General features: G+C 40.2%; 1 protein-coding gene across 1 annotated transcript; it reads left to right on the top strand.

The window, feature by feature from the left end:
• The first annotated feature begins 6 nt into the window (after nt 1-6).
• Nucleotides 7-13,854, top strand: EDNRB (endothelin receptor type B). The gene is made up of 7 exons (XM_009894026.1): nt 7-228; nt 8,914-9,026; nt 9,202-9,406; nt 9,761-9,910; nt 10,844-10,977; nt 11,683-11,791; nt 13,155-13,854. Exons 1-7 carry the CDS (start codon nt 10-12, stop codon nt 13,284-13,286), a joined length of 1,062 nt encoding a protein of 353 aa, XP_009892328.1. The 5' UTR covers nt 7-9; the 3' UTR covers nt 13,287-13,854.
• Nucleotides 13,855-14,095: the final 241 nt, after the last annotated feature.

The following is a 14,095-nucleotide window of genomic DNA, read 5'->3' as shown; positions in this document are numbered from 1 at the left end:
TCTCCCCCCATGTGCACGGGGCAGACGGAGATCAAGGAGACTTTCAAGTACATCAACACTGTGGTATCCTGTCTCGTCTTCGTCCTGGGCATCATCGGCAACTCCACGCTGCTGCGGATCATCTACAAGAACAAGTGCATGAGGAACGGCCCCAACATCCTCATCGCCAGCCTGGCCCTGGGCGACCTGCTTCACATCATCATCGACATCCCCATCAATGTCTACAAGGTGAGGGGAAGCCGAGGATGGGTCCGGGAGCGGGTGCGGAGGGCTCTCGGGGGTCCCCGCCGACCCCCGGCAGATACCCGGGGAGGGGCGGAGGGAGGAACGCGTCCCGCTTCTGGCTGGGGGACACCCGGGGGCTAGACCTCATGCCAAAACCCTGCAGGTTTTTGGTGGTATTCTGGTCAGCTGTTGTCCCAAACGGCAACCCCTCTGTGCCCCAGTCCCAACCCTCTCAGCGGTGCAGGCTGGGAATGGGGCAGAGGTGTGCGGCTGGAAGTGGTCAGGCTCTGAAAGTCACCTGGAAAACAGGTGCTGTGCCAGGAATAAAGGGAATAAATGCAATATATTAACGCGCAGTGGATTTGTCGCTTCCCTCCTTTCCCCCCGGGAACGGAGGAGGGGGCACAGAAAAGCCTGTCCTGCGGGATGGGTACCACTCAGTCCCTCCTGCTCGACTGGGGCAGATTTAGTCATATACTTCACATGGATCTGTACAGTCGCTGGTGGCGTGGGGGCTTTTTTTCAGGAGGAACCAAGCTCATTCAAACTGAGCGATTTGTTTTAGGTTTGTGTGTCGAGTGGCTGTGAGGCATGATGCTCTCCTAAGCCTGTGAACCCTTTCGCCAGTGCTGCAGCATGGGCAACCGAGAGGGAGTGAGCCACACCTGCTGCTCTGGCACCTTTTTTGCTCTGCTCTTCTTTGACTTGATAAGACTTGTCATGGGGGGAGTGCAAGCTCTGTCTCGCCAACCCAGCTTGCACAGTCCACTTGTCCATAGGAATTCGGTGGGCAGTTGAATCCATCCTCTAGTTAGGATCAGCACTCTTGGGAGGGATGCTGATCCAAGGTACCTCCAGCCTTGAGAGTTAACAGTCTGGGTCCCTGAGTGCTCATAAGTTACCGCCTAAAGTGAACATGAGAGCCTTCATCCGTTCCTTCTCCTCACTTTGTATGCATGGTGTTAAACTCGGGGGTTTGTTACTTTTAGCTTTGGAAAAGCATGTTGAAAGGACAGGTTTTGAATTTAGTCTTCTGTATCCATAGTGATTATTCCCAGAAGCTGCTGAAATGGCAGAATCCTGTATCTCTAACTTTGTGAAGTATTGAATTATTATGAAGCAGGGAACATCATAACTGTGTTAAATTCACGAGCTGGATAATTTGGATTGCACAAGAGTTCTTCAATGCGGAGTTTCAGTGTTTTCCATACTATACATTTATCATAGCTTTTGTGAGAGGCGTGTACTCTTCTGAGTGAGGCTGGAATTTACGAAACAAAATACTTTAAACTGTATTTTTGTAAAAAGAAGACATTGATCAAAAAGATTTTTTTTTATCTGTTCTCAGAAAAATCAAAAGGATTAAATCAATAATAGCTGCTCAATACAAGACTTTGCAATCTCGATGACATTATTTCAAAATTAAATTGATGATAACATGCAATAATATACCACAGTCTTTATCTTGATTAAGTGTCATCAAGTATATTGTTATGAGTAGGTTGGAGCAGGAGGAATAAAAGGTCAGACTGCAAACAGATAAGTATTATACCAGCTGCAAGTCCAGGATTTTTATTGTGCTATTGATAATGCTGGGATCTGAGCAATAGCTCTCAGGTGCTAAATCTCCCACGCTGCTACTCATCTTAATGAAGAGCCCATAATAAAATTATACTATCCCTTGCAATAAATATTTGCTGTTTTAAAACAGGACTTTTAAGTGAATGTAAATTAAAAAAACCCCACACAAATAAACACAGATCTTAGCTATTATATTTATTTAATCAAAATTAAGAGTCTGAGTGGGGTTTGAGTTGATGATAACTTTTTATTGACTCGACATCCCATTTAATCCTACCTGCAGGTGAGCCTTATGAGGGAGGATACAGTAATGCGATCCAAAGCTGACGATAATCACCTAGCGGTATGGGAAAAACAAAGGCTAGCAAAGGCTGGGTTTGCAAATCAAGTGTACTTAACAGTTGGAACTTGCAATTTTGAACCAATTTTAAACTGGATGAAACAGATCTTCAGAATTGCTACCAGATCCTCAGTTAAGACAGCTGCCTGAAAAAGAACGTGAGAGAATTTTTCATGTTAATAAAATGCCAGCAGTTTACTCAACAACACTTGTAGTGGAAAGTGTGAAAGTGTCTGTGAACGCTTTCCAGACAGACTCATAAAGAGAACTCAGAATGGGCACAAGGAGCAGCATTTTATTTTTAAAAGTGGTGACTGCAAAAGATGTCCCCTGTGACTATTTAAATTAAGTGCATATGTAAGTAGCTGTAAAAATACGCAAAAGAAAATTTACATCTCTTAAACTGAGGGTGTCTAAAGAAAAGCAGGTGTTATCTAGATTGTGAGGCAGATGCAGTCCAATGTGTAAGATGCTAATTAGTGTGTTGCACTTGGATAGATTTGAATATCAATCAATACTTTCAGCAGAAAGTGAAAAGTATTGGAATCTGTCACACAGTCGGGAAACTGGGTATGAAATAAGGGTTTGAAGGGCGTTCAGTTCCAGCATGCAGAACCTGGAAGACCATTTCGGTGTTCAGGGTCCTCGTAAACAATCTGCCTTTGGCTGCACCCCCAGAACAGCAGAATGGGAAGCAGAGAAAAGTCTTAGACGATCATTCTGCAGCACATCATGCTGTGGCAGTGTAGATACTTTGCAAAATTGCTACTAATTAAATGTGAAGGTGGTCCTATGCCTGGTCAACTGCTTCACTAAACAGACTTAAGTAACCAAGTCTTTGTTAATTTGAGGCCACAAAGAGCAATTAAAGGTGTGAACACAAGGAGCAGAAGGAGAGTTAGGTGATCAGGAAGCTTTTTATGTCCTCTGCACTTTACAGTGGCAGCTTGTACACTTGACAATACAGGTCGGCAGTTCTGGAAAGCTTACACTCAGTTTCCCAAATCGATATGAAGCTGGCAACTCCCACCTGTAAGACACCAAAATAACATGAGGATTGGAAATTCCAAAATTCCATTAGCTCTGCCTATCGTGTATATGTATAATGAGATAGGAACATAAAAAAAGCCATAATCAAACAATATAACAACATGCTTTCTCTTCTGATATATAGACAACGTCATCTCTCATTTTGTAATATTTATTCTCTTATATTAAATATGATTTATTGTCATAGAATCATAGAATGGTTTAGGTTGGAAAGGACCTTGAAGATCATCAAATTCCAACCCCCCTGCCATGTTCCAATGGATTTTTAACAGGAGGAACAATCTATCCTCTGCACGCTGTTGTGTGGCTTTCTGAACTCTGACTATCAATTTGCTATGACACAAATGACTGAGGAAGGATATCTACCTGGAAATAGTGTTACAGGTTCCTTTATCTCAGAGCACAATGGAAGAGCAGAGAAAAATTTCCATGGAAGGAACAAAAACTGGTCTTTATCCAAACCAATGATCAAAGGCCAAAGTTCGCTTTGTAGGCAATGATTTTTTTTTCAGTAATGTACTTCAGGGATTATATAACAAATACAGTTAACATTATAGCATTATTAAGCACTGGGAGTATAAGAAAGACAAGATTAGGGACTGCATATCCCATGCAGACGCAAACTGACCCCTTTTGTTAATCCAGCTGTGCTCTAAAAAAGGCAGGATTTCTACGGAAATGACTTTGTGACGACCATACTAACTCATGAAATGCAAGTACCTATAGGGCATGCATCATGATAAAGCCAGTCTTTACCTAACTTTCCAAAAAGGTCAAGGTGCTTGTCTTTAGAAAACATTGTTACTATTCCATATTACAGCTCTTGGCCGCTGGTTAGCTTCTGATATTAAAGACAGCAGCCATTTTATTGGGAAAAAGGCATTATCCCTTTCTTTCAACATCTGAACCACTTACTTGAGATCTTGCAAACTTCATCTCAGAAGTTTTTACATGAAGTTAATTGATCTCTGGCCACTAGAAGTCTATTTTGCTTAGGAACCCTTTACGGTCAACAAATGCAGCATATAGGCTCTTTAGAAAGATCTGAACTGTCCAGTGGAGGAACCTGTCTAGATTCTACGAGCAGCCGGGGGGTAACTTTGTTAGATGGGAACAATCTACTCTGAAGTCCCATATGTGGGGTAGTGGAAATGTCTGTACGTTGTTGAAAATACCCATACATAGTTTTCACAGTGGATCTCCAAATGGAAATATTTTAGGTGAGGTCAGTATAGATTCCTGAATTTAGAATACTTTTGTCATTATGTATATACATTTATTATGCATACATTCATTTAAAAGATCCATGCGACTAATTTCAAAACAAGTTTTCATCTCCTTTGGTTTTTTGCTTCTGTCCTGTATTTATGCTTCCCAATCTGACAGCAGCACGGCTTTCTTAACAGTTCATTTTGACGCAGACCTTTCCCTGGGATTGTGAGATTGCAGAAGCTTTTAACTTTGACAAGACATTATGAGGTTTCTGTCATTTTCAAGATGCCTGTGTGGTATTACTTCATCTTTATTCAGTATTTTTTTTTAAAATGAAGCTTCCTAAGTAGAAGATACTAATAAAGACACAGGAAAAGAGACTAATTGTGTGCCTCATTAAGATTTACACTGTTAATTATAATTAATAAAAGATCAGTAAAACATTCTTAACTAGGGAGGGGGAATTATATTTTCTTGTCTAGAGGGAAGATCCCCACCCGGACGTTATAATTATTGTTAAATATTAATAAGTTTTGTAATAGTGTCTGACTTATCCCTGACCATAAGCTTAATTTCCTGGGCAAATTTCCTGTTTTGAAACACTGAAAAATACTTTATCTGCATGACCCCTCTGTCTCGAAAGCATCAGGTGAAAATCTGCCAGTCATTTCACAGATAGCTGAAAAAAATGTTGCTTGTGGATTAGGTGTACAGTCACATGTCTGATTTCCCGTGTCACTCTGCAATTTATGATTATGAAAATCGAGTCCTGTCATCCTGTGAACTAGACTTGCCATGAACGCGCAGATAGGAGAAAGTACGAAGTCCCACGCTGCGTTTCCATCTGCATTCATTGCTCGGGACGAGGACGCTGATGTAAACAAGTGCACACTTTGCTACTTCTTCATCCCCGACTGCAAAAAGTCCACAGTAGTGGGTTGGAGCTGTGGCGTCAGCCTTCTCGCTGGTGGCCACCACGGCAGCTGAGCCGTGGAGAGCTGCGTGTCATGCTCGCATGCTGGCGTGTTCCAGCGGCAAATTACAAACATCTTTCTGTTCCTACACAACCAAGAGGAAGCAGGGCAGGAATTGCAATTCACAGGTGTGTCTCTTGAGTCACAACATCTCTTGGGGCTACTTTCGTAGCCGTGCAGCTTTCACATCAGGTTAGGCTCAGATCAGCACCTGCTCTAGTCTTGGCCAGGAGTGCATCAGATGTATTGGTATATATTAAGTACGATTTCACTTCATCCTGCTGTGCGTTCCCTTTTCTTTCATTTTATTTCATTTCATCTTCAACGCATTTCTGTGGCTTAGGAGTAAAACTTTGCCCGTGTAAAATAAGTGACTATGAAACATTGGGAAAGGTCACTCGGAATACAGCCAGTGGTAGACTTCTCTTGGCATTTTACTGCTGAAAATGCAACATTATTTTTCTCTTTGCTGCCACTTGGCAGTATTTCATGATTCCAAGTCATTTATCATTTGTAAAATGGCACTCTTTGTACAGACACTCTATTATGAATCATAAGAAAATCATTTTACTCATACAAAATTGCATGAGACTACATCTATACTTGACTAAGAATAATCATTGCTGTTGTCCACAAATAATGATTCTCCTGAATACTTTACAATGGATTTTCACTGTACTTTATGGTAGTGTTTTGAGGTGATGGCAATACAGAGGACAAACAGAAACAACGCGGAAGCGTAGTTCGATAATTTAAATATTCTACTTTTTCCTTTTACTTTCTTTGTTTTCAAGCTTTTGCTGCAAAGCATATAATTAACTACTAGCAATACATACCATGATAGAGAAAGTTATGACTCATTCATTAAAATGCTCAAATTTCACAATACATCAGCTGTAAGAGATAAAGGACATGTTTTTCCAATGCAATGAGGACAGCTGCGTGTCCATTCTGCCGCTGATTTAAGCTGGCTGAATGCAAGTAACATTTAGATATTGGGCTAAACCCAAGCTAATGCACTTTTTCTCACAGTAGACCACATTCACTCGTGGGCAGCCCCATTATAATCCAGCCATATGGCTCCCAAACTGGAGCTGGCTCAGATCCAGTCAGCTTGGAGCTCAGGTGTGACTGTCTGCACCTGAGTGATAAGCATGAGTTCAGGGAAATAGCTGATGTGCGGCTGAGCAGTTGTGATTTTAGGGAAGAGAGACAGGGACTGTACACCAGCTAGTTGATAGCTAAAAGTCTTCAACAGAATCTGCCAACAGAAATTTGATCAAAGTTCTGAATTTTAGTTCAACAAAGAAAAAAATATTTTAGTTTTGAAGTGCTTTTTTAATGATTCATCTCCAGTTTAATATATACACATGTACAATTTACAATAGACACTATAAACAAGTATACAATGTATTTGCTACCCAGTCCTTAATTTCTATAGCAACTAGGTGTGGTAGGTTGGAGGTTCACTGCCTTGTTGATATAAATTAAATTAGTCCAGTTGTCATTTGATTCTGTAGAGTGTACATTTAAAGCACCTGTAATTATTCACATTGCAATTTTAATAGTAGTTTGTTACTATCACCCTCTTACAGCAATTAAAAAGAAGTCTCGGGGAGAGGCTTTATTGAAAATACTTTAATTACAAACTGAGTTAGTTTCCCACATCACATAAGCAAAAGATACTCTATGGTTATTGCACCCTCATCTCTACTTCCTCTGCTATATTACTTTCTATAAAACTCTCAAGAAACATAAATCCATAGAATTTATTTTTCTGCTTCATTTCTGTGGGAGCATTATACTCTTTGTCTTACTTAAGTAGATCATTGAAGAAATAGATCAAAGCTGGTCCATGTTACAGTTTTCCTCTTGCTGTTCTTTTAAAGATCACCTTTCAGCACAGGACTAAAGCAGATTTTGGAAGGTTTTCTGCTTTCTGAAAATATTGGTGCGCACTTTATAGGGATTTCTAAAAGCACATGGTCATAAAATATAGTTAGTTTCCTTTGTGTTAAAATAAAATGAGACTTAAATTACATCAGGGCTTTTCAAAAACTGTTGTTGACCATGTAACTCTTTATCCTTAGATGCACATGTATGTATGCTTGAGGACTTTGCTGAACCAAACCAACGTGAGCAGGCAGCTCCGTGGGTATCTTCAATCATTTCGGTCCCCAGCAGGATCTACACAGTGTGCTGATCTATTTCTTCTTTTCTTACATCCCTGTTAAATGAGATGTCTGAGGAGACCTGAGCCAAGGGAAAGATCTTGCAATCTCTTTTGGGTAATCGTTCTTCTTTCCTCTCCTTTTCCATTTTGTAGCCCTCTATCCTCAACAGATCCAAAAGGCCTCATTTTGAAGAAAGTTACGAAAACCAGAGATGGACTTAGATAATGTAACTAATTACAGAAACTCAGAACGTTTACTTTTGTATATAACGATTGCGACTATTTCTTGGCATAACCTCTGTTCTGGAGAGTCTTGTTTTTATGAGGAACTGGAAGATTTGGCTGCTGCTGGGGTGTATTTGAGCCATTAGAGCAGCTCACAGCAGAGTTCAAAGATTAAATGCTTCTAAACTGAAGCTACAGGCAAGCAGTTCATAGCATCAGCTGTGAGGAAAGTGCTTTCTGTCTCCAGTAAGTCTTGTCCCCTAAATCAGCTAACATGTTACCGCTGGGGATGTGACAGAAGATTTCCATTAAAATGCATGACCCAAAGTGCAATTGAACCAATCTAAAATTTAGTGTGCTGTTTTCTTTATTCCATAGCACTTAAGGGTATGTCGACTGTGGAGATAGTCCTTCTGGTATTGTAATACAGAATCATTGGAAAACTGGCCACTAAAGATCTTCAGTGCAGGATTCATCTGGTCTGCCTTTACCTGCTGTGAAACATTTAGTTCAAACTAGCTGTTTAGGCTTCCTGAGTGTCCAGTGGGTCCCTTCTTTCGTTATCAGATGGTCAGCTGAAAATTATGGGATACATTGCTCTCCAGTGTTGCCTGACTTCTCAGCTGATGGAGCCTAGACACCAAGCTTTTGAATAAACCCCACCCCGGATGTGCACTTGTTGGCTTTGTCCCTGTTCTAATCAGCATCAGGTAATTTTCTGTATTTCTAGAAAATGGAGAGTTACTTGGAACATAAAAGAAAAGCAATGAATGCTCAAGATGGATAAAGCCAAGAAAACATGAGGGAAATCCTCACCTGCTCGGTCATTTTTCACTATAAACACTGGGGTGGTGAAGTTAGGGGCGAAATGAGTGAAGTTTGCAGGGCATAAGAAGTCAGGTCTAAGCCTAAGCCTTAATGCATACCCTTGCCCAGCCAGGGAGTGACTGTGAAGCTACTGCCTAGTTTTTAGGACACACACCTTGAAGACTCCCTTGTGAAAAAGTTCTTCTTGACTAAGTTTTGTATGGTGGAAAATAAAAGAAAAACAATTAAGAGAAAAGTCTGTGTTCTATCTATGGAACAATTACGTTTTTAAAAATTATTAATTTCTAATTGTTTTCTCTTCACAGCTACTTGCAGAGGACTGGCCTTTTGGTGTCGAGATGTGCAAATTAGTACCCTTCATTCAAAAGGCATCAGTGGGCATCACAGTGTTGAGTTTGTGTGCCCTCAGTATAGATAGGTGAGACCCGTTTTTTCATCAAACTCTTTTTCTTTTATTTTCTTTTAAATGCGGGCATTGGCTGAAATTCTCCTTTCCACTTAGCTGATATAATACAAATAAGCTGAGTTTAAGCCGGTTAAACCGGGTGGGTTTTCTTACATTTTTAATCTGCAAATGTGTGCTGCTGTTTCAGGTACCGAGCAGTTGCTTCTTGGAGTCGCATTAAAGGAATTGGAGTGCCAAAGTGGACTGCTGTCGAAATTGTACTGATCTGGGTTATATCGGTGATATTGGCTGTTCCAGAAGCTATCGCATTTGACATGATTACGATGGAGTACAGAGGAAAGAATCTCAGAATCTGCCTGCTTCACCCCACACAGAAAACATCTTTTATGATGGTAAGACACTGACATTTATAAAAACACAGATCTCCAGAACAGTTCCTTGAATCTTCTCAGTGTTGCGGGGATTGTAGTATGCACAAGTGTATGTGAAATGTAGGGGAATATAATCTTCAAATGATATATTGACAGATTTCTGAAGTATACTGGTTAGAAGAAGAGCATTTAGAAACTTTTGTCTTTTTGTGGGCTTTGGGCATATTACTGCCTTGTCCCATTTTCTCATCTGTAATGTACACCTTCTAGAGATGGTGATTTTCAGAACAGACCGACCAATTAGTTATGGCATACTTCCCCAAAATGCTGAACATTCAACTCCTAACAGTGTTTTTGCTTTTGTTTTCCTTCTAGTTTTACAAGCAAGCTAAAGACTGGTGGCTGTTTAGCTTTTACTTCTGTTTGCCACTGGCTATCACAGCATTTTTCTATACTCTCATGACCTGCGAGATGTTACGAAAGAAAAGTGGGATGCAGATTGCTTTAAATGACCACTTAAAACAGGTAAAAATTTATACCTGACAACTCTGCTGACTGTAGAGAGGATGACAATAATACCTTTACTGTTTTATTGCCACATCATTCTTCTGTTCTTGTGTGACAACTTCAAGATTGGGAAGATTGGACAACTTCAAGTAAGAAGTAGTTTCCTAGCAGTGGTGCTGCTGAACTCACATATATATATATATATATATATCTCAAAGCCCTCAGAAACCCAAGATTTTAACTTACAATCACAAAACTTTTTTTCTTGTTTGGTGTTAATCCTCCAGGTTTTATAGTTTTTATTTCTTCTTTACAATCATGAGATGGATATTTTGTAATGAAAACTGAGGTCATGCTGTGATCTAAAAGGTGGTGCTGTAAAATTGTTAATTACTTTGAATCAATTCCATGTGGAACTGTAGTGAGGTTAGTAGTATATGTTTAGCAGAACAAAGCACATTCACAAATACATGCCAAGTTAGTACTGCACTGGAGACAAACATCGTACGTCACTAGAATTAAGGTACATTTGTACTATAAAGTATATTTCCTCTTACCTTGATAAAGCTGTAATTGAAATCTCTTGGAACATGTAAAATTAGACCTGAGATCAAAGCACAAGAAAATGCAGTTGAAAAGAAGCTGGTATTTGAAAGTGATTTGGGACATGAATATTGCTTCATTTTAATTTAAATGACTTTTCATGTCCTTGATTTTTCATGCTATTACTCATACTTTTTAAAATAAGAGATACAGAGAATCAATGCAAGACATCTAAAACAATAGAAAAGATTAAGTATATATTCCAAGAAAATAAGGTATTCTGATGTTCTCCTAAGTCCTGTTTTGATAGGGGTTTTATTTTGTTTATTAGACGTTTGGATGTTAGAAGACAACAATCAAGAGAGAGACAGAAACTATATCACTGTTCTGCCCAATTTTCTTTTTCAGAGACGTGAGGTGGCCAAAACTGTGTTCTGTCTGGTACTTGTTTTTGCCTTGTGTTGGCTCCCACTTCATCTAAGCAGAATATTGAAACTCACTATTTATGATCAGAAGGACCCCAACAGATGTGAACTTTTAAGGTGAGACTATAAAAATACCTGTGGGCTGCTGACATTCTCCATAAGCATAGTTGGATTTCCTAATGGTCTACCTTACTCAGTGTGTCTGAAGTTCTCCCTCTTTATCCAGGACAATCTGGTTTCTCTCCAGTAGCAGAGTCAGGAAATGATGAGGAATCCCCCTGTTTGTCCTGTATTCCTCCTGATCCCTTTTGGGGCTCTCCTACTGTCTTGTGGCGTTGTGTGGGTGGAGAGGGAATTTCTGTCCCTGTTTTTCCCTTTCAACAGAAGAGCGAGAATTAAATCTGTGAAGAAAAGCTCATGAATGTTTCCTCCCACAAGTGATGGTGGTTGGATCTCTGAAATTACTTTCATGAGAATGAGTGTCCCACTCTGGAGACATTCAAAACCCACCTGGACGCTGTCCTGTGCAACCTGTAGGTGACCCTGCTCTGGTCGGGGGGTTGGACTAGATGATCTCTAGAGGTCCCTTCCAACCCTGATCATTCTGTGATTCTGTGAGAATGGTCTACTAATGCAAACTTTATTATTGGGCACAGTTGTTACGTCCATGAGTTAATCCTGTTGATATAAGCACCTTTACTATTACATTTAATAGTTAGTCTTTGTTGAGTGAAGCTGGGTCCAATTTTCATAGCTGTAAACCTCTACTAAGCCTTTTCAGAGAAAATGGGAAGTGTCTCACTAACTTTAATTTCCACACAGCTTTTTTCTTGTGATGGACTACATCGGTATTAACATGGCTTCACTGAATTCCTGCATCAATCCGATAGCTCTGTATTTGGTGAGCAAAAGATTCCAAAACTGCTTTAAGGTAAGAGGCTGCTGGGAGCTGATCCTCTGGTTAAAAAAAGATTATGTCAGCAGTAAGATTAATTCCATAACATGCACAAAGTGTTTTAGATGGTAATTACATTTTATTTTAAATTTTAACGGGGTTATGGTAGGTGTTCTCGCCCTCTCCTGCTGGAGCTATGTAGAAAGGGATTAAGGATTCATGGGGACGAAAAGAGAAAGCAAAAGAGAGGAGCGTACAATAAACTCTCTCGGCACTGTGCTAATCAGTGCTACATCACTTCCCGCCGGGACCTGGCCCCCAGCCACTGCGAGAGCACTGACAAAGCAGACTCAGACCGGGCTGCGGACGTCCACGTAGCCATATCCTCTGCAACCCAACGGGGAGGGCGCTGACCCCGGTTTCCCCCCATGCTGACAGGGCGTTATCTAAGGCAGAGCGTGCAAGTATCTACTTGCCCCTTTCCAACGATGATAGGAGACAGACCTGTTCATAGTTTTGCCTTGGTTTGGGTGAAAAGTCATGGGCACTAATTCTCCACACAGGATTTGAGGCCCATCAGTCCTTCAGCCTTCATGTCTGCCCAAAAAATGTCCAGATTTGGACTTTTTTGTGGTCCCTTACCATATCTTCAGAGGCTGTATCAGGGTTCTTACATTGCCTACTGCAAATTCTCAGATTTTTATTTTCTTGCCAAGCATTTAAAATTTGGCCACTGCTGGGCTTATTGCCTGGCTTTGTAAATTCCTTACTGGCTATATCTTTCAATCAGAAGCCAGTCAGCTCTACCTCTAGTAGCGTTAGGGTATTTCCCACATAACTGTGACAGCACAGGCTGCAGATGCTTTAGTGGCGGTCTCGTCTTCCCTGTCTACATTCCTGGCTCCTTGAAAGAGTCACTGGAGCTGAGACCACCTAAGAGATCTGCAGCATCCCAAGCGTGGGCATGCGGGATCCCAGATGAACTTCCAGAACCCAAAGGCCAGTCTAGTAGCATCCGCAAAAGGTCTGCAGTACAACTAGTAAATGTTTAAACTGTATGTAGGTTTTCATCATTCTCCTACCTAGTTGTGTCATGTGTGTGTCCCCCCCCGGCCCCCGCAAATGAACAAAATAGCAGCATCTTGCTTAGAAAGTATAGATTCCTGTGCATACATTTTTTTCAAAGAAAGATTGTCCAAGAAAGGACAACAAGGAGTCTAATTTTATCTCCAGATGCAGTGCAGAGCTTACCCTTGTTTCTTTCCTTACATTGTAATGCCAAAATGGCAGCTTGCACACTTGACGTGTCTTACTGTCTGGCTGGAGAAGGACAGCATTTCAATGTGTTTTGCCGCATGTGCAAAACAAAATGATGTAAAATGTTTATTCCTTTTAACAGTCATGCTTGTGTTGCTGGTGCCAATCCAAAGATCTGTTGTCCCTGGAGGAAAGGCAGTCCTGTTTAAAGTTCAAAGCTAATGATCACGGATATGATAATTTCCGCTCCAGTAACAAGTACAGCTCTTCATAAAACAAGCATAAAAGGTATATTCTCTTACGTTAATGCTGGTGCCTTTTAAAGTAAAAGTGGCAATTACTTTCAACGAGATGGTAACGTTTAGAAAAATCTAGTTCGGTGTTTGCACAAAAAAAAAAGAACATAAAAAGAAATAATTGCCCCCAAACTGTGTCACATTCAAAATCATGGACATTTATAAAATCGTAATTTATGGAACATGAAGAAAAGCGTAGAAAGAACAAGTCATTGTTAGCACTTGAATACTTTTGAATCAGCACTTCCAAATGATCCCCACTTCCTGTACATTAAACGATCATTTGTATTCTCTGTAACAGTTGTAGGAACTGAAGTCACAGTAATTATTAAGCAGTATAACATAACGTTAATTGGATCAAAGCCATTATTATATATAGCTCAATATATTATCTTTTATAAAGCAGATTAACCACCATCACTATTGTGTTCTTTTTTAAATAAAACATGAGATGCTTTGTACTAGAAGTTTAAATGTAAAAAAAGTAGCATTTTTTTCAGAGGTGTTGTAGAGTTAGCTAATAAAAATATTAAAGGATGCAGTCAAGTCAAAAGCGCATGTCACTCTGATGATTGTTTTTATGTAGTATTGTTAGAAGGAACCTCCCAAGGTCTCTATAAATACCATTTTGTAACCACTTAGTGTGTTCTATGCATTTGGCAGCACTTTGGGTATGGTCCCTTTCACTGTTTCCACATAATTCATGTTTAATGACAGCAGAGGAGAGAAAAAGCAAAAATGATACTACTAGAACTATACAAACAATGGCTAGTATTGGAAATCAGCT

This window comes from Charadrius vociferus, unplaced genomic scaffold, assembly GCF_000708025.1.
Source record: "Charadrius vociferus isolate BGI_N301 unplaced genomic scaffold, ASM70802v2 scaffold11, whole genome shotgun sequence".
Taxonomy (NCBI): Eukaryota; Metazoa; Chordata; class Aves; order Charadriiformes; family Charadriidae; genus Charadrius; species Charadrius vociferus.
This window is presented reverse-complemented; position numbering and strand designations above follow the sequence as displayed.

What these genes read in the sequence shown, in the direction of transcription:
- EDNRB (XM_009894026.1), top strand. Translation starts at nt 10, where the DNA reads ATGTGCACGGGGCAGACGGAGATCAAGGAGACTTTCAAGTACATCAAC. An exon ending in TCCCCATCAATGTCTACAAG is followed by an intron (nt 229 to 8,913) that starts GTGAGGGGAAGC and finishes TTCTCTTCACAG; the next exon opens with CTACTTGCAGAGGACTGGCC. An exon ending in TAAATGACCACTTAAAACAG is followed by an intron (nt 9,911 to 10,843) that starts GTAAAAATTTAT and finishes TTTCTTTTTCAG; the next exon opens with AGACGTGAGGTGGCCAAAAC.